The sequence below is a fragment of the Barbus barbus genome (assembly GCF_936440315.1).
Source record: "Barbus barbus genome assembly, chromosome: 31".
NCBI classification, from domain to species: domain Eukaryota; kingdom Metazoa; phylum Chordata; class Actinopteri; order Cypriniformes; family Cyprinidae; genus Barbus; species Barbus barbus.
In genome coordinates this window covers 17,432,670-17,453,411 of record NC_136759.1, presented here as the reverse complement: position 1 = coordinate 17,453,411, position 20,742 = coordinate 17,432,670, and the positions used below count along the sequence as shown (strand labels likewise).

General features: G+C 35.7%; 1 protein-coding gene across 5 annotated transcripts in view; it reads right to left on the bottom strand.

Annotated features, from left to right (window-relative positions):
- Positions 1 to 20,742, bottom strand: part of LOC306851013 (neural cell adhesion molecule 1-like) — a 104,650-nt gene that overhangs the window by 32,403 nt on the left and 51,505 nt on the right. For 3 of the 5 annotated variants that reach the window (XM_079387025.1, XM_079387026.1, XM_079387029.1), the window contains 6 exons: positions 15,807 to 15,836; positions 10,267 to 10,417; positions 8,364 to 8,551; positions 6,930 to 7,026; positions 6,481 to 6,651; positions 5,044 to 5,172 (listed from right to left, as the gene is read on the bottom strand). In XM_079387025.1, coding sequence (XP_079243151.1) covers positions 5,044 to 5,172; positions 6,481 to 6,651; positions 6,930 to 7,026; positions 8,364 to 8,551; positions 10,267 to 10,417; positions 15,807 to 15,836 — 766 coding nt within the window. The remainder of the gene's footprint in view (positions 1 to 5,043; positions 5,173 to 6,480; positions 6,652 to 6,929; positions 7,027 to 8,363; positions 8,552 to 10,266; positions 10,418 to 15,806; positions 15,837 to 20,742) is intronic. The other 2 variants (XM_079387027.1, XM_079387028.1) reach the window with 2 other exon arrangements.

Genomic DNA, 20,742 nt, shown 5'->3' with positions numbered 1-20,742 from the left:
GGTGTGTGTTCACGGTGTGTGTGTGTGTGTTCACTGCTGTGTGTGTGCACGTTGGATGGGTTAAATGCAGAGCACGAATTCCGAGTATGGGTCACCATACTTGGCAGTATGTCACTTCACTAAAGTAACAACACTGCTTTTGCAGCATAATTTGAAGTGCTATTTATGTGCTCAGCACAAACGGTATGGGATAAGTTACATATTCAAGTTTAATACTTACAAGTTTAATGTTACAGGTTTGTTCAAATTCTGCATGAGCAACTGTGATAGTGATGACTGCTTTAGTATACACTACTGTTAAGTTGTCAAATCATATTTCTCAATGAAAAACAGAGGAAACACTGAAGTATTGATACAACACTAAAGGATCATGCATTAGTTTTTGGACAAAGCATGTGATACTGTAAGCACATCACACTGGATCTCAATCACTAAAGAAATATTTAAAGTTGCTAAACTTTAAATACTTCATTTGTACTAATAATTGGATTAATTTTGTGTTTCTAAAGATGAAGACATGTGAAGGCTTTCTGCAATCACAAAACTAGAACATTAAGTAATATCAAGTATTACATACAGAATAATTTTGTGGTTTCTGTTTTAAAGCTCACTTCCAGAATGAAAATTTCCTGATAATTTACTCGCCCCCATGTCATCCAAGATGTTCATGGAGAAAATTCCTGTATTGTTATTCTCAAAAAAAAAAACACTTGATTTCTTTGCGCCTGAAGAAAGGAAGACATGAACATCTTGGATGACATGGGAGTGAATAAATTATCAGGAAATTTTCAATCTGGAAGTGAATTACTCCTTTAATATTATACTATGAAGATCATCATACAGCTCCATAACAAACCTGTGTCCTCAGTGTGAAAATGAAAAATCCCATCTAGGGTGCATATGAAAAAAGAAAATATTTACTTTATTTTGTTTGGGGGGAAAGGCTAGCATATGAACTTAAAGACCCCATACGAACAATTGACGAACCCAGTTATCTTTATTGTGTTACTGTATATCCTAATAAACAGAAAGTAGCCTTTAGTTTATGTAACAGCCATGTTGGTTTGATATTTGCTGCTGCAAATCAGAGGCAGGTAATATTAGAAGAGAGGGCAATCTCATTCTAAAGAGCACAAACATTATATTTTAATTTAGTCAGCTTTTATGAGTACAATAACATATGGCTGACCTCATAACAGGCAAGCCACAAAACTCTCATTTTGATTTCATGGGGTCTTTAAATCCTATATTCACCTGACAAGATATTAACAAATAATAGAATACGAGGAAATATGAATGATATAAAAAGATAATAATGATCACGGGGGATATGAAACACTTACTTGTGTAAGAATACCCTAAAGGATCCAGTGGAAAATGAGAAGAAGGAAAAAAAACATACAAATGGGAAACAAAAGAATGGAAATTCACATAAAATGACAGGATGAAAAAAGAAAAGTCTGAAAATGTCAAAGGGTAAAAGCTGGTAATAAGATCAGACAGCAATACACTCTCATCACTCATACTTTACCTGAGTTACAGTCATTACTCTCTGGACTACATCCTGGAGATTTTGGCACTAAATGGGTTTTGTTTCATGTACTGACAGGAAATAAATCCCAGTGCACAATGTGTTGAGTGTATTATGTGATAATGGCATCTCTGGAAGTCCAAAACAACACACAAACAACCACCAGGGGGAGTAAGAGGGTAGGTGTGTGTGGTGTTTATACATGACTAGAATATCAACACAAATCATGGGAATATTCTTGTAGTGTGCAATGTTATGATTGATTTTTATTGATGTTTTGTGGAATGTTTGCAGAATTTTGTCCTACGTGAGAACAAGATGTTCTGTTCTTACCAGTTGGATTTCTCGTAGATGAATCAATTATTGATATAAGAAATCATTTATGTGACCAGTGTATGTATATATGACTGTGCTTAGCAGCAATAAACCTGCCAAGCATGTATTGTTTATACACAGTAATTTGCAAGCGCATCAAGACCAATGTTCTCATTGCACTGAATGACAAACATTACATTAATATGCAGTCCTTTGTGATATATTTCTATGCACTGAAAGTCAAAATGTACCAATTATATATTCTGGTCAAAAATAATAGAAATATGCTGTGGCGGTTTTTCTCTTACCTTACATGCATAGGCTTCTATTTATGAATGATTAAAATAACCACCAGGTGTCTCTTCATGATGAATAATACATAACCTGCATGAGGGCAAAAAAGGTACAAAACACTGGATAGCCAAGTGGGAACTGTTTAGAAGTTGTCAAAAATTGGCAACTACATCAAACCACCCTGATGTCGCCTAGAAAAGGTGGTCCTTCAAAACTCGGAGAGACGCCACAGACAGGCTAAAAATTACTCTGAAGGAGCGACAGAGTTCAGTTCAGTTCAGTTCAGCTGAGAACAGAGTAAAGGTGAGCCAGTCAACCATATCAAGAGCTCCACATAATACTGGCCTGTACGGGAGGGAGGCACAAAAGAAGCCACTGCTCAAAATGAACCATGCAAAGCCTGTCTGGAGTGCATAATAGTGACAGATTTGCAGTCAGATTGTTTTTAGACTAAAATTGTACTTTTTAGATAAAAAAAAAAAAAAAAAAAAAACTATCTATCTATCTATCTATCTATCTATCTATCTATCTATCTATCTACAGTGGTCTGAAAAAGTGTTGGCCCCCTTCCTGATTTTTTCTTTTTTTGCATGTTTGTCACACTTTAATGTTTCAGATCATCAAACAAATTTAAATATTAATCAAAGATAACACAAGTAAACACAACATGCAGTTTTTGAATGAAGTTTATTATTATGAAGGGAAAACAAATTCCAAACCCACATGGCCCTGTGTGAAAAAGTGCTTGCCCCCTAAGCCTAATAACTGGTTGGGCCACCCTTAGCAGCAACAACTGTAATCAAGCGTTTGCGATAACTTGCAATGAGTCTGTTACAGCGCTGTGGAGGAATTTTGGCCCACTCATCTTGGCAGAATTGTTGTAATTCAGCCACATTGAAGTGAAGAAGTGAAGTGACATACGGCCAAGTATGGTGACCCATACTCGGAATTCGTGCTCTGTATTTAACCCATCCATAGTACACACACACACACAGCAGTGAACACAAACACACCGTGAACACACACCCGGAGCAGTGGGTTTTCGAGCATGAACCACCTTTTTAAGGTCATGCCACAGCATCTCAATAGGATTCAGGTCAGGACTATAACTAGGCCACTCCAAAGTCTTCATTTTGTTTTTCTTCAGCCATTCAGAGATGGATTTGCTGAGGTGTTTTGGATCATTGTCCTGCTGCAGAACCCAAGTTCGAATAGCTGAATTCATGGTTCCATTTATCACAGCAAGTCTTCCAGGTCCTGAAGCAGCAAAACAGCTCCAGACCATCACACTACCACCACCATATGTTACTGTTGGTATGATGTTCTTTTTCTGAAATGCTGTGTTACTTTTACGCCAGATGTAATGGGACACACACCTTCCAAAAAGTTCAACTTTTGTCTCGTCAGTCCACAGAGTATTTTCCCAAAAGTCTTGGGGATCATCAAGATGTTTTCTGGCAAAACTGAGACGAGCCTTTATGTTCTTTTTGCTCAGCAGCGGTTTTTGTCTTGGAACTCTGCCATGCAGGCCATTTTTGCCCAGTCTCTTTCTTATGGTGGAGTCATGAACACTGACCTTAACTGAGGCAAGTGAGGTCTGCAGTTCTTTAGATGTTGTTGTGGGGTCTTTTGTGACCTCTTGGATGAGTCGTCGCTGCGCTCTTGGGGTAATTTTGGTCGGCCGGCCACTCCTGGGAAGGTTCACCGCTGTTCCATGTTTTCGTCATTTGTGGATAATGGCTCTCACTGTGGTTCGCTGGAGTCCCAAAGCTTTAGAAATGGCTTTATAACCTTTTTCAGACTGATAGATCTCAATTACATTCTTTCTCATTTGTTCCTGAATTTCTTTGGATCTCAACATGATGTGTAGGTTTTGAGGATCTTTTGGTCTACTTCACTTTGTCAGGCAGGTCCTATTTAAGTGATTTCTTGATTGCGAACAGGTGTGGCAGTAATCAGGCCTGGGTGTGGCTAGAGAAACTGAACTCAGGTGTGATAAACCACAGTTATGTTTTAACGGGGGGGTGGCAAACACTTTTTCACACAGGGCCATGTGGGTTTGGATTTTGTTTTCCCTTCATAAAAAAACACTTCATTTAAAAACTGCATGTTGTGTTTACTTGTTATCTTTGATTAATATTTAAATTTGTTTGATGATCTGAAACATTAAAGTGTGAAAAACATGCAAAAAAATAAATCAGGAAGGGGGCCAACACTTTTTCACACCACTGTATCTATCTATCTGTCTATCTATCTATCTATCTATCTATCTATCTATCTATCTATCTATCTATCTATCTATCTATCTATCTATCTATCTATCTATCTATCAGTTTTTATTTTAGATTTTTATATATTTAGTTTTCATTTTAATGTTAAAGTTTTAGCATTTTGTACGTTTTTGTGTGTATGTTTTACATGTTTATTAGATTTTTGTCTATACAGTTCTTTATTTATTTATTTACTTGCAAACTATTTTCTGAAATGATCTAAATGCTGAAATCCTCTAAATTTAAGACCTTAAATTTTTTTTTGAGTTTAGTTGACTCAGCTTTTTAAATGGTTTTAGTTCTAATTAACCATAATAATCTGATACAGCATTAATTATTCATTAATTGATAAAAATACACACATAACCTTTAATATAATGTCATTTTGTAATGCAAGATTTGTAATTCAGTAAAATGAGAGAATTGGTCAAGGGACTGAAAATGTTAATATTGAAACTACTTATTACGTCCTACTCTTTAGCACCAAGAGCACAAACTGTATATTTTAGCGTTTGCATCAGCCAAAGACTTCACACTAGCTGGTGAAGAGGTGTGTGGGTCGTCACGCCACGCTGTGCTGCTGTTGATGGAACCATGTGCAATGTGCTCTTGAGAGAGAAACGTGATACTCACGGACATGCTCGGTTTTGAAGAACACTGACTGGCTGCTGTCGCCTTCGCCCTTGCCGTTGATGGCAGACATCTTGACTTCGTAATCGTTTTCAGGTTTTAGGCTGGTGACTGTGACTGAACTCAGTCCTGCTGGGAAGCAGCGAGAAGCAGATTTAATCAAAAACCCATTCATTAATTCATAAACAACAGCATGCATGTTAAATGGACAACATAAAACCTTGTCACTGAACATGAGGAAATACATTTGACATTTAAAGCTACAGGCTAAAGTAGCTAAAACCTAGCTAAAATATTACTTAAAGGGATATTTCACCCAATAATGAGAAGTCTGTTGTCATTCATTCACCCTCAAAAGAAAATGTCTTGAAAAATGTTGGTAACCTAGTTTTGGTTACCATTGACATCCACTGTAATAAACACTCTGACATTTCTCAAAATATCTTCTACTGTGTGTTACATAAAATACAAGTTACACAGGTTTGGAATGACAGGGTGAGTAAATTATGACAATTTTCATTATGACTTTAACATCTATTACAGGGTCAATTGTATTACTTACTGGACCATTTATGAATCAAAAGCATAACACATTTCTAGTAAATTGTATGTAAAGCCATTTTTTAAATCAATTGTTCATTTTCTGCTTGTGTTTCATTACATGCAAACCTAATTCAAACTTATCAAGCAGTTCCTGAAAATAATTGCATATTAAATACTGTACAATTCTGTTGCAAATTGATAGATTTTTTTTTCTTTCAATCTAGTTATAATTTTAAGTTTCTGACACCCCAAAACAGATTTTATTTTTCGTTTTACTGAGGTACTGTCTGCTGAACATTTAACTTTGACAAAGGAATAAATAGCATTTTACAATATATTAAAAACAAAATATTATTATTATTATTATTATTATTGTTATTTTAAACTGTAATATTTCACAATTTTACAAAAAACAAACAAACATTGAAATAAAATCTCACTTGACCTGAAACTTTAGCACAGTAGTATGTGTATGTTAATGTGACCACAGATGTGACATCAATACAATAACAATTTCTGAATTAATAATTTTGGTCACTTTATTTTAAGGTCCAGTTCTCGCTATTATTACTAATGCTATTAACTACAACCTCAATAAACTCCTAATTTGCTGCTTATTAATAGTAAGGTAGTTGTTAAGTTCATTTATTGGGTAGGATTAGGGATGTAGAATATGAGAATTGGTCCCTATACTAAAGTGTATCCATAATTTTTAAAGTATAGTTTCCAAAATGGTGTGTAACATGACTGTTAAAATATTATTTCTATAGACTTATTTCAAAAGAACAAGGAAAATTCTGTGCTTCCAAGTCCATTATTAAAGTCCACAAACCATGCAGTGGTGTTGACAATCCATTTAATATGGATGGTTTTCCTCATTTCATGTGATGGACTCACCGTCTTTCACCTCATAGACTCGCTGCACCCATTTCCCTCGGCCCACGGCTCTCCACTCGGCTCGGTACTTGAGCACAGGAACTCCTCCAGTGAACTCGGGCTCCTCGAAAAGCACCTGAGCCGTGCTGGAGTACGGCTGCACTTGAGTGATGGACGGTGCCGAGGGCACATCTGCACCACAGGGGAGACACTTCACAATACGCAGTGGGACAACTGAACTTTAACAGTTTATGCCCGATTATACGGCCTGATTGTACGGCTTTGTGTTTTTACAAGAAGAAAATTTGAGCTATTGTATTACACTTTATTGAACAAAGTCTACAATTGCAGGTAATTCAAAAATAGAGTACCTCAAAAGCAAAAAGCACCCAAACACTCAATGTCAATGCGGTTTTCTACTGCCATAAATGACTATGTGTTTGTTTTGAGATCACTACAGAGAAACAGACCAGCTGGGATCACGATGAACTCTTTGGATTCGGTCCCGATCTCATTGGAGGCAGAACAGTTGTAGTTGCCAAAGTCGCTCTGAGACTCTGGATTGACCTGGGACAGATCAAGAGAATGCATTAACCTCTAGTCTCTATCTCAGAATTTATCTCTCAAACATGCATTTTATCACTGCCTTTCCATTAGATGTGTATTTACTCCTGACAGCGTTCTCCCTGTACTAAAATATTGATAAGACGCATAGGCTGCAGTAATGCCCTACAGCAACACTATCCCTTTCTGGGCGAAGCTCACGAAAACAGGTCCAGGTCACATTTCACCCCAAAATCAAAATAAATAAGGTAAATAAAATACTTATAATACAGAAAATGAAGCTTGTTTTCAAAACCACTTGAATTGAAGCTGAGCAAATCCTTCAAGTGAACAAATTGTTCTTGCATACACCGACTACATGAATTTATTTCATATGAAATGTGTGACTGCTTTCCTGCCTTCAAAAACTAACCATAGCATGAGCGAGTAGCATTTGGGTTTATGCTGTAAGGGAAAGAAACATTATGCTGGTTGGACCTATACATTGCCTTCACAAAAGAACTGCCATTATGGTATTGTTTATATACTAGTATAGGTTTTGTTAACATTTCAATTAGCTTTTATTTTTATAATAATAATTGCAGCGGTTATGAATGACTGTAATTTTTAACAAATCAGTTGAGTGAGTAATTCAAATGACTCACTCATAGCATGCATAAAGAAACTTTTAACCAACTATTGACATAATGAACCTGTACAAAAGGTCACAGAGCAAATCAGTATATGAATCAGAATGAATATGTTTTGTAAACCGATTCCTGTCACTGGGATGAATGCAATGAATAATGACAATGCAAAAAACTTTAATTGTCCTTAAACAGGATTATTGTCCTACTAAATCAAATCAAATCTAATCTAATCAAATCCAACCTAATATAATAAAATATATAATAGAGTATCTGTAGTTTGGATAATGTAGAGACAGATGAATAATATAATATAATATAATGTAATGTAATTTAATGTAATATAATATAATATAAGATCTGCGGTTTGGATAATGTATAGATAGATGAATAATATACTATAATATAATATAATATAATATAATATAATGTAATGTAATGTAATATAAGATCTGCGGTTTGGATAATGTATAGATAGATGAATAATATAATATACTATAATATAATATAGGATCTGCGGTCTGGATAATATATGTATGGATGTACAATATAATATAATGCAATGTAATATAATATATAGAAACCACATTTCTTTCTTTTGATTTAGGGGTGAAATCTAACTAGCACATATTCTTTGTCCAGTTTTATAATATTTATCCATCTGGGCTCATGTGAATGTTTATGTTCTCAGGAAGGCGTCTGCGTGGGCCATACCTCCAGGTAGCTGGCGGAAGGCGTGTTGTAGATCTTGATATTGGAGGTGTTAGCATTAGGCAGCTGGAATCCGTCTCTCTGCCACGTTATAGACACATCGCTGGGGTGAGCCAGTACTTCACAGCTGATGTTGGCCGGGTTGCCCTCCCACGTGTACACCGTTACTGAGCCCAGGATTTTCGGGGCATCTGTGATGAAAGGCAAAACATATAGGAATTAAAATAAACAAACCTGCTGCTAGCGCTGACCCTTCATCTACCTACCACCCATCTACATCCGTTAAGGGAGAACAAAGTCTCCCTCTCATTACCGTTGATACCTTTATTCTGAGGATAAGCTGGTTAAAGATCAAAATGTCCAGGGCTTAAACATAGAGTGCTGAAAACACAGCGCTGTGTGATGTTGAACACATCTGTTCACGGCAGTGCATAAAAGCCAATCACGCTTCTATGGCTTCAAAAGGCCCCTCCTCCGAGCAGCGTCCCTGAATAGCATGCTGAGGTGAGACTTCAGGCACGATGCTCATGTGACGTACGTGTTCGGGCCCGAGTTCCCTCACAGATTGCGTGCGAATAGCTCCAGGCCCGCTGAGATACTGTTCTCACATTCATCAGAGCTTCAGATGTCATTAGTCCCATCACAACAATACATGATTGGTACAAATGCTCTAAACATGCGAAGAGGGAGGCTGGTATTTTCACAGCATACGCCGGCGCTAATGTGAAAACAAATACAAACAGGCACAGTGGGGGGAGCACAAAGCGGGCGAAAATGGGCGGTAATGCTTTGCTTGCTATCGATTGCAATTAAAACATTGAGGGAAGAGAGTGCTCCATTTCTGATGTTACAGCAATATAAGAATCGTAGAAACAAAAGTAAACTGGTGCATTTTTGGTCTGAACTTTGTCTTTGTTAGCAAAATTTAGTGCTTAGATTAAATGCTACTGGATATTTCATTTGAGACAAACATAATCAAGATTAGGAGTTTGTTCACTTGTATAAATACACACGGTATTTATGCACTGGACAGACCAAACCTTTAGCCAAATTTTCATTCATGAAATATGGCATTTATTGTTCTAATGAGGCATGACGCAACAAAACAACAAACAATAAATTTGGTCTCTTCCATGCAAATTCGAACTGCTATTTTCCTAACCAACCTTGATTAGCAACAGAACATTTTGTCAGTGACTAGGTTTTAATTTGATGCATCATGCTGGGTAATCCCACCCACTGTAAAATCTCATTGGTCTAAAATTCAGCTCTAGGTAGCTGTTGACCAATCAAATGCTGGTAATAATTGAATCCATTAAGCTTATCTACTGTCAATGACTCAGTTTCACCTTCGAAATTACATTTTAATGGATGAAGATGAAAATGTATTAGAAAAACATCAATATTAACATTTCTTAAGCAAAAGTGTTTTTTTTTTAGTTATTGGATATTGGATACAGTATAGTATCAGTTTCACAATACATGAATTACACTTACAAGTAACAGTAAAATGCTGCAAATCATTTTTTCTTGCGCTTGAAACGCAATTTACACCTTTACAAAGCTTCTCTTGCGCATGCAAATTTAATTTACGCTTACAGTCTTATGTACACTTTCACAAATCTTACCCTGCGCATGCAAATCTTTATGGCATTAAAATACCTTCATACTTTTTCATATCATTGGTGTCCTGTGGTGGGGGAAGGGGGTGGTAATGTCAAGGGGTGGCTGTAGTTTTGATACATTAACTAGCATTCTCTACTGAGTTGCTATATGCTCTCTGGACTGCAGCCGAGCAGCAGTGCTGCTGTGAATTAAACATATGCCTCTAAGGCATATCAGTGTGGTATCCAACAGTACGTGTGACTGATAGAAGCTAATGAGGCTACAGATACTATAGACTCACAGCGCACTTCCAGATACACAGGCTGCGCCGTCTCTCCGATGGCGTTGCGGGCGGTGCAGAGATACTCGCCGGCGTCGGTGTACTGAGCGTACTTCAGGGTGAGAGAAGACACGCGGGCGTCACTGCGGACCAACACGTCACCATCAGGACTCTGAACACAGAGACAAGAGGGGAAAATTCACAGAAAAAATCATGCTTTTCACTTCCTTCAGCCATTAAAAACAATAGTTTCCCACTGATGAATATTCTGTCATCGGTTGCTCACCCTCGTATTGTTTTAAACACATAAGGCTTTCTTTTTTCTAGCACCACAGGCTGTCAAAACACCATAAAAGTAGTACGGCTTCAATAGACTTTAAATATAGCACAAAAGACATATGAACAATTTTTTGTTACTTTTATAGTGCTTTGATACTTTATTTTTGTCCTCTTGGAGCTTCTTGTCACAATATGCTTTTATTTTGTGGACAAGAGCAGCTCTAAATAATCTTGTTTGATAGTATTTTGTTTTCTTTTGGAACACAAGTCAAGATGAATAAATGATGACAGAATGTTAATTATGGGTTAACTATTCCTTAAAATTAATAAATGGGTTTACCATTATCTTCCTGTTACATAGTTTGCAAATAACTCCACATCAATAAGAAAAAAGTTATCTACTTTCTGAGAAAATGGCCTTTTGAAAAATTTGTCATTTTTAAGCATCTGAGGACTGAAACAATCTGTATCAAGAGAAGCAAACCAGGTAAAAAAAAATGAAAAAAAAGTGGTTTGCTGAACAGCAGATATAAATAAGAGTCTTTTATGTGCTGAGTCTTTGGAGCGAAGATGTGAGGGGGGAACATCAATAATGCAGACCGTAAGGTAGGGAAAGCCATTTCTACACCACTGTTATTTCATCAAAAGCTACGTCACATGATCTCAGCTGGCTTGGACCATTTTACAACGTCCCAGTGCTCATTTTAAAAACAAGCATAGATCTTAACATGCCACGCTTGCATTTTCTTTTAGCTTGCTGTTCCACTTAACCTTGTGGTTCTTATGAAGATGAGTGGCATCTATAACCAACGTCTACTCAGTGACTGTGCAATTTGCATATAGCAGGGGTGTCAAACACATGGGAGGATACAGCTTGTAGAGGAGTCTTAACCGACCCACGGTTGATTAGAGAAAACAAAACAAAAGAATGATATTCTGCTTTATACATAAATTTAAGATTTGAAAAATGTAAGGATGTTTATATGTTACTGGAAATCAAAACTAGGCTTTTTAAAAAAATAAAAAATAAAATAAATATATATACACTCCCATCCAAAAGTATTGGGACGGTGAGGCCAATTCCTTGTTTTTTGCTGTAGACTGAAACCATTTGGGTTTGACATCAAAAGATGAATATCAGACAAGAGATTTACATGCTGGCTTTCATTTCCAGGTATTTACATCTGGATCTCACACACAACTTAGAAGATATCACCTTTTGTTTGAACCCACCCATTTTTCATGTGAGCAAAAGTATTGGAACAGATAGAACTAACATAGATTAAAGTGAAAAATACTTAATATTTAGTTGCAAATCCTTTGCTTTCAATAACTGCATCAAGCCTGTGACCCATTGACATCACCAAACTTTTGCATTCTTCTTTTGTGATGCTTTTCCAGGCTTTCAGCGCAGCCTCTTTCAGTTGTTTGTTTTGGGGGGCTTATCCCCTTCAGTCTCCTCTTTAGCAGATAAAAGGCATGCTCTATAGGGTTTAAGTCTGGAGATTGACTTGGCCAGTCTAAAACCTTCCACTTCTAGCCCCTGATGAACTCCTTTGTTGTTTTGGCAGTGTGTTTTGGGTCATTATCTTGCTGCATGATGAAGGATCTACCAATAAATTTGGTTGCATCTTTCTTTAAATTGGCAGACAAAATATTTCTGTAGACTTCAGAGTTCATTTAGCTGCTGCCATCATGTGTTACATCATCAATGAAGATTAATGAGCCCATCCCAGAAGAAGCCATGCAAGCCCAAGCCATGACATGTTCACCATCATGACAAGCCACTGTGTTTCACAGATGAGCTTGTATGTTTGGGATCATGAGCAGATCCTTTCTTTCTCCAAACTTTAGCCTTTCCGTCACTTTGGTAAAGGTTAATCTTTGTCTCATCAATCCATAAAACTTTGTCCCAGAATTTTTGAGGCTCATATCTCTGTACTTTTTGGCAAATTCCAGCCTGGCTTTCTTATTCTTCTTGCTAATGAGTGGTTTGCATCTTCTGGTGTAGCCTCTGTACTTGTGATCATGAAGTCTTCTGCGAACAGTAGATTGTGATACCTTCACTCCTTCCCTCTGGAGGTTGTTGCTGATCTCACTTACAGTTGTTTTAGGGTCTTTCCTGACAGCTCTCACAATGTTTGTCATCAACTGCAGTTGTTTTCCTTGGTCTACCTGTTCGATGTCTGTTACTTAGTACACCAGTGGCTTCTTTCTTCTTCAGGACATTCCAAATGGTTGAAATGGCTATGGCCAATGTGTGTGCAATGGCTCTGATTGATTTTTCTTCTCTCAGCTTCACAATTGCTTGTTTTTAACCCATAGACGGCTCTCTGGTTTTCATGTTGGTTACACCTCTTAACCATAAATGCAGTTTGAACAGGCAAAACCCAAATCTGAAACTGAGCGTAGACATTCAGTGCTAATTATTGTTTGAATAATCATTGTGGTAGGACACACCTGGGCAACAAAATACACCTGTCAGTCACATGTTCCAATACTTTTGCTCACATGAAAAATGGGTGGGATCAAACAAAAGGTGATATCTTCTAAGTTGTGTGTGAGATCCAGATGTAAATACCTGGAAATGAAAGCCGGCATGTAAATCTCTTGTCTGATATTCATCTTTTGATGTCAAACCCAAATGTTTTCAGTCCACAGCAAAAATCAAGGAATTGGCCTCACCGTCCCAATACTTTTGGAGGGGAGTGTATATATATTTATATATGTATATATATATGTATATATAAAAAAAATTAAATTTAAAATAAAATTTAAAATATATACACTATACAATTTAAAATTGTATAGTGTATATATATATATATATATATATATATATATATATATATATATATATATATATATATATATATATATATATATATATGTGTATATACACACACACACACACACACACACACACACTACTGTTAAAAAGTTTGGGGTTTTTCTAATGCTTTTGAAAGACATCCTTTATGCTCACTGAGGCTTCATTTGGTAATAAAAGATACAGTAAAAACTGTACTATTGTGAAATATTATTACAATTTAAAATAACTATGTTGTCCTTCATTGTTTTAAAATGTAATTTATTTCTTATTATTTTTGTGTCTACAGTATTTTTGTGAAAACTGATTTGTTCAGGATTATTTGATAAAGTTCAAAATAACAGCACTTATTATGAAAAATAAATATTTTTTTCTAAATAAAACTAGTAATTTCTTTCAAAAAAGAAAAAAACGTACTGTTCATCATTACAAGCAACACTACTTACGTAATCAGATTACTTTTTCAAGTAACTATTAAAGTAATGCATTACTGTCCCGTTTTGAAACAAATTGAGAGTGAGGTGAGAAATGGCCTTTACAGTGGCCAACTTTTAGGTTTTTTTGTTATTAAAAAAACAAATAATCAAGCTCAGCCCAGGTAACAAAAAGTAACGCAAAAGTAACGTAATGCATTAAGTAACTAAGCAATGCAATTAGTTACTTTTTAATGGAGTAACGCAATATTGTAATGCTATACTATAAGTAACTCTCCAACACTGCTGACTATTATGTTACATATAGTGCTGTCAAATGATTAATCGCGATTAATCACATCCAAAATAAAAGTTCTTGTTTATGTCATATATGTGTGTGTGAACTGTGCATATTTATTATGTATATATAAATACAAACACATACAGGATATATTTTTAAAATGTTTACATGTATATATTCATATTTGTATAATTTATATTATATATAAATACATTTAATATAGAAATAATATATTTTTCTTAAATATATACATGGATATGTGTACACATATCATTATTACTATTCATTTTTATTCATATAATATGTATTTATGATATATAAAGTTGTGCTTAGTCCAAAATAATGACTTTATCACCCCTGGTGTACAGCGCTGCGATCATGTTGTACTCAAAAGCAGTACAAGTGTAAGACAGAACAGCAAAGAGTGCCAAGATCTAGCGCACAGCGATACAAAAAACATAGAAAAAGAAAGAAAAATTAAGTGATTTGTAACAGCTATTCAAATATCGTTCATTAAAGACAAAGACTATTTGCAGTGCATTACACTGAATACTTGGGTTCAAGAGATCTAAGAATGGATGGAATGAACTCGCTTTCCCTTTCACACACACACAATCTCAGACAGGACGGTAATGAGGACAGGAAATGCACTGAAGTTTCGAAGACTTCATCAAGCACAACATTAGTATTCCCCGCTCCACTTGGAACTGAAAAAACTCCCCTCTCTATATTTCTGGTGAGCCAATGCCCCTCGCATAAACTTCGCTATGAATGAACTCAGCAGAAGCATCGTTTCAGAGACAATAATTATGCCGGTGCTGTCCCAGGACTGAGTCACGCTTACATAATGCTGAGCCTTTTCATCCAAAAACCACCCAACAGCCACCCAGCAGAGCTGACTGGGCTAATTGAATAACCTCCTAATGGGAGCGCTGAACCCCGTCCAGCCCATTTCCGGCCCTCTTTCCCACAGTTTTCCCTGTCTGCTGTGCTCAAATGGCCAGACCGTGACCCCCTGTGCCATGGGACGTGCTCTCGTCACTGGAATCTGGTTACTATGTGGTATTGGGGTCAGACCACGGTCTGTAACACTGAATCTCTATGACCTACAGCTATACATTTCAATAAGCACATTCAACAGACTTTATCTCCCATTCTTCTCAGATAAGGCTCTGTTTATTCATTTGCAACGTGAGAACGCCATATCATTAAAGTTTTAGAGCCATAGTTTTCAGCAGAAAGGTCTTTTTAATAATGCACGCCAGCCTTCTGCAAAGCTTGGGTGGAGGTGGTTTCCTCAAACGTCTATTTTTGTCAGGGTGGCAAAGGTCTCAAAGAAACTTCTTGGTGTGAACAACAAAAGAATTTTGAGCAAAATTAATTGCTTAAAAGAAAAGTTCATCACATCACAATAACACTAACAAGAAAAGACATTATAAAGTTTTTTGAAAATATGAATCTTTCAAGAATGCAGTCTTATGATGTCATAATGAAACAAAATGATGTCGTAATGACTTAATTGATTAGATACAGAATGGAAGAGAGGCCATGCACTGAATAGAAATTGAAAACTACAGCTACATCATTCCACTCTCAGATGAAACATAAAGCTGTTATTGCAATTCAGTTGACGGATCTGGTGAGATTTCAGAAATCTTATCTGATGGGAAAGAGGTTTATGGAATTGATGGATATCTTCATAATTTAATTTATGGAGACATGGATACAGAATCTCTACCTTGTGCTGTTCGGGTCGAGTCCAAGAGGCCTGCAAAGAACACAGACAAAACAACACAAAGAGGCAAAGCAGTCCTTTAGAAGGAATAAAAGCACTGCACATTAAATACATTTGTTTAATGATTAAGCATATGGGCTAAAATTGAAATATTACAAAATCAGGTATATTGCAAAAAATAAACAAAAATATCATACTACGAAGCAATGCATTTTTTTTCTCCTTTATTTTAGCATTACTCACTCAGTTAAACAGATTTGAATAGGCTAATCGTTTATTCTGGTTAATTAAATTCTGCTTACACATACACCTTTTAAAGCTCATAAAATAATAAAACAAAAGTAATAAATGTGAATTAATATAAAAATTCAAATAGAAAATATGAAAAAATCAGAATTTACTTGAAAAGCAAAACTGTTCAAGATAACAAGTCTTCTTTTTTCTTCTCTCAAACATATGTACTCGATGTACTCCCTCTTTTACACATTCACACTGTGCTGATGCCATTTAGAGTGTGGAACTGAAACCAGACAGCTAGACAAATGCATATGCACATTTTATTTACATCTTATAATCAGCGATTATATTTCTTTCCTACCATATAAGGTAATGTATAACTCCTGAATACTTTGGTTGGATGTCTGAGACATCCTGGATGATGATGTTGCTTGTTTAAATATCTTTATTCCATTTTAAAAGTATGGTTCTGTACAGGTTTTTTTTTTTTTTTTTTTACTTTCAGTACTGATTTTTAATATTGCTTTTTTAAAATTAATTTCAGCTCTGTTTTAGTTTTCATTCAGTATCCATTTTAAAAACTCGGTCATAAATCAGTTATCGGCCAGTGTAGTCCAACCTGGTTATCGGTATCGGTAAAATCCACTATTGGTCGACCTCTAGTTTTTATTACCCCTTTTGTTAGTAATTGTTAGTAATTAATAAGGAAGACTTATTATCAATAATTTTGCTTCTCAAGAAAGTTTATTTAGTTTTAAGGGCATTTTGATATTTATACTGGAAAACAATATAAAACAAAATTTTTGCAGCACATTATGATCTTAAAATGAATAATGTGTTATTAATAACAACATTAAAAAATAAAATAAAATGCTATAAGTAATGACTTCCTTTACAATTTACAGAGAACAGGACCACTACATTTCTGTTTACTACCCTTTAGTAAACAGAAATGTAGTTTACATTTTCTATTACTACCCTTTATCTTTTGTACACAGTGACACAGAGAATACTCAGACCACACAGATAAACACTTCATGCAAGCACTTTCCCTATGAAAGTGGCTGAAGTTCTCTGTGGACTCACGGCACTTCACATGGAGGCTGAGCGTGCACATGCTTAGCAACACGATGCAGTGGACAGGAAACCGCTTGACATGCTACAACACATTGAGATTATCACCAGACAAAACACACGAAGAGCAACAGGCGCTAATCGAACGATGCCTGAAATGGTCTTGAGCTCTTGAGCACAACAATGTGTCTCAGTACTGTGCTTGCAACAACAAAAAACCTACAGTTGAACAGCGTGAGTCATTTTGCAAGAGCATCAGAAAAAAAGCAAAAACCTTGCAGGGTTGTTATGATGACAGCAGGCTGAGTCTGCTAGTCTTGCAGCTTTCATTTGGCTAACTACCTCCCCGGAGACCCGCACGGGATAAACAGTTATGATCAATGCCTTTTATTCTGCAACGCCGTCTAATTGCTACTAATTAAAGTTAATATCTTAGTATAAACTGAAGCCCTAGGCTAATGACGAATGCTTGAATTATATTTTCAAGCCTGATAAAGTACCAGAACAAAATGAACAAGCTGCTTATGTAAATGAAATGTTCAGGTTATTGTTGACATTATTACATGATGATTATTCTGATTAGATCAGGTGCCCAAAGCCTCAGGTCTGCTCTGATCTCTCAAATGCACACAATGAATCTGGGATGATTACAATATGAACGGAGAACAAATCCATATGCGTAAAGCACATCTAGAACTTGGCAGCTTATTCAAATAAGAGTTACTGAGGAGTGAATTATTGGTGTTAATTATAAAATGCTAAACTACATGTAGAAATGTTTTGTACAGTGCTGTGAGGGAGGCTGGAGCACGGGATAAAGGCATGAAAGTGCCTTTGTCAAAATTCACTACTTTTTAATGTTTTATATTTTTTTCTTCCCACTGGGATTCACTATGTTACCATATGTTTTTTTTTTGTTTGTTTTTTTAAGAGGCAAAACACTTATAATTTACTCATAATGCTATCCAAAAAAAAATTAAAATCAGATTCAAATGAATAGGAATCATGTTTAAATAAAATTTAGCTGCTTGTTTGGGCTCATTTGGGAGAATTACTATTCAAAAGTTTGGTAAGATTTTTTAAAAACAATAATATTGTGGATATTATTACAATTTAAAATAACTGTTTTCTATATTCATATATTTTCAAACGCAACTTATTCCTGTTAGGTAAATCTGAATTTTCAGCATCATTACTCCAGTCTTCAGTGTCACATGATCCTTTAGAAATCATTCTACTGATATACTGATTTGATGCTCATTTCTTAGTTATTTAGTGTTGAAAACAGTTGTGCTGCTTAAAAGAATAGTTCAAAGAAACGTACAGGGAATCACAAGTGATTTTTTTACAAGAGAGAGAGAGAGGACGAATGTAAATGGGATCAGTTCACGCATGATTTACAAGACATACGTCATCATGCTCCATAACCGTTTACCTGAGGCTGTGGACTACCGGTAATAATGTAACATTCAGTTTATTGCACAGACCTACCGTTTCACTTAAAGGGTTAGTTCACCCAAAATGAAAATTAGCCCATGATTTACTCACCCTCAAGGCATTCTAGGTGTATGCCGCCTTCTTTCAGAAGAATCCAGTCAGTTATATTAAAAAATGTCCTGCCTGGCCAAGTTTTATAATGGCAGTGGGTGGGTGTTTTTGTTCAACAGTCAAAAGGAAATCCAAGAAAGTGCATACATCCATAATAAAAAGTGCCTCACACGGCTCTGGGGGTGAATAAACGCCTCCTGTAGCATTTTTTTCAAGATTTTTGATACATTTATTTGGAATAGAAATGTTTTGTAACATTATAAATGTCTTTATTGTTTCTTGTGATCAATTTAATGTGTCTTTACTAAATAAAAGTATTTGAACGTAGCTGTAGGTAAGTAAAATGGAGTGACACGAATTGATCAAATGATTTTTTTTAATAAAATTTTGTGTGGGATAACACTGGACATTGTCTTTCTTTCACTGTGACTACTAACAGACCATTAACACCATAAATATACAGCAATCTCTTACTGAAATGGGATTTTTGGCTGCTAACTCATTATGCCTTTTATACTTGTGATGGAGAGGTTTTTTAGATGAGAGAAGCCGCTGCTCTGAAAAAACTAAACCGCTTCAAGCTAAATCTTGGAACTCTTCTTCCACTCCACACCGTTCACTTAATTTGTTTGGGAGGACACGCAGAGCAGCAGCTGCTACACAGCCAGACACAGCACAAGTTCTACTGCTGATTTTACTTTTATAATTAGCGTTTTGTTGTTAGGAAAGGAATACTAGCATCTATTCTGCATTCTTATTTCAATACCATAACTGGACAGACCAAATTTCAGTTACGTTGATGTGATGCCAGAAACCTGAAGATTTCACAACAAGTCATTTCCACAGCTTGGTTTCACTAAAAGAAGTTTTAAATTCTTAAAGTGAGTATTTTCATATTTTCATCTCGACAGATCAAAGCAGAATTGATTTCTTATACCCTTTAAAATGATTTCTTATAGTTTTCAAAATCTTACATCAGAAATGTAATAATTAACAAGGTGCTACAGACACTGATGAGAACACAAACATTGTATTTAAGCTGAAAGATAGCTTTAATCTATTCCCTCTTGTGGTATAAAAAACATCAACACGAACACGGTTGCTGTGAAAATCTTATGCTCCAGTGGAACTACCATGAGAGGGACAGTGTCCATATCTCCGTTTCATCAGATCAGCTACAATTTGCCAGGAAACGCTGTTTACCAAGCTCAGGGAATAGGTGGCTTTTCACTGGCTGTGGGGTCACTGGCACGAATGGACAAAGCTATCAATGACGGCACTAGCATAGGGCATTCATCTGAAAGAGCATTGTGTCTGAAAACAAGAGCTGCCCTACACATGCCCTGCTCTCTCTGGAGTGTGTCTGTGGGGTTTAGGAATAAAACACTCCCTCAATTTACAACCATCTCAAGCTATTCATGCCCTTGTACTGTGCAATCTTATTACACTCGATTTTAATACCTCTACACTTATGTTAAAGGGCCGGTTCAGCCCCTATCAGAATAATAAGTTATTCTGATTATATATTCAAACTCATGTCATTCCAAACCCATATAATTTTCTTTATTCTGCTGTGGAATTCAGGTATTATCAAGCTGTTGTGTCCAAGAAGTCTATTATGCTCACCAAGGCTGCATTTATTTGATCAAAAATACAGGGAAACTGTAATATTGGAAATGTTACAATTTAAAATGTTCTATTTGAATATACTTTAAAATGACATTTATTCTAATATACTGATTCAGTTAGGGCCCTATGAATTTATTTTTTTCCAAAATCTTTTTTTGTCCATTTAAATTTTTCTGCACTCTGTTTTAATGGTTAAATGATATTAATAAAAAAAAACATGTCTAATGAATTGAAATCATAAAACATACACATAATTTAACAGAAATGTATTAAGGCTATATGAGATATGTTTTATTTTTTTTCTCAAATTCAGTTGTATTTTTTACTAAATTTTCTGGATTCCATTTTAATGGTTTCATTAAATTTGAACATTAAAAACAATTTCTAATTAACTGATTTTACTAAAATAGAAATACTGCGTTGTGTATTTACATTTTTCTGGTAAATAATT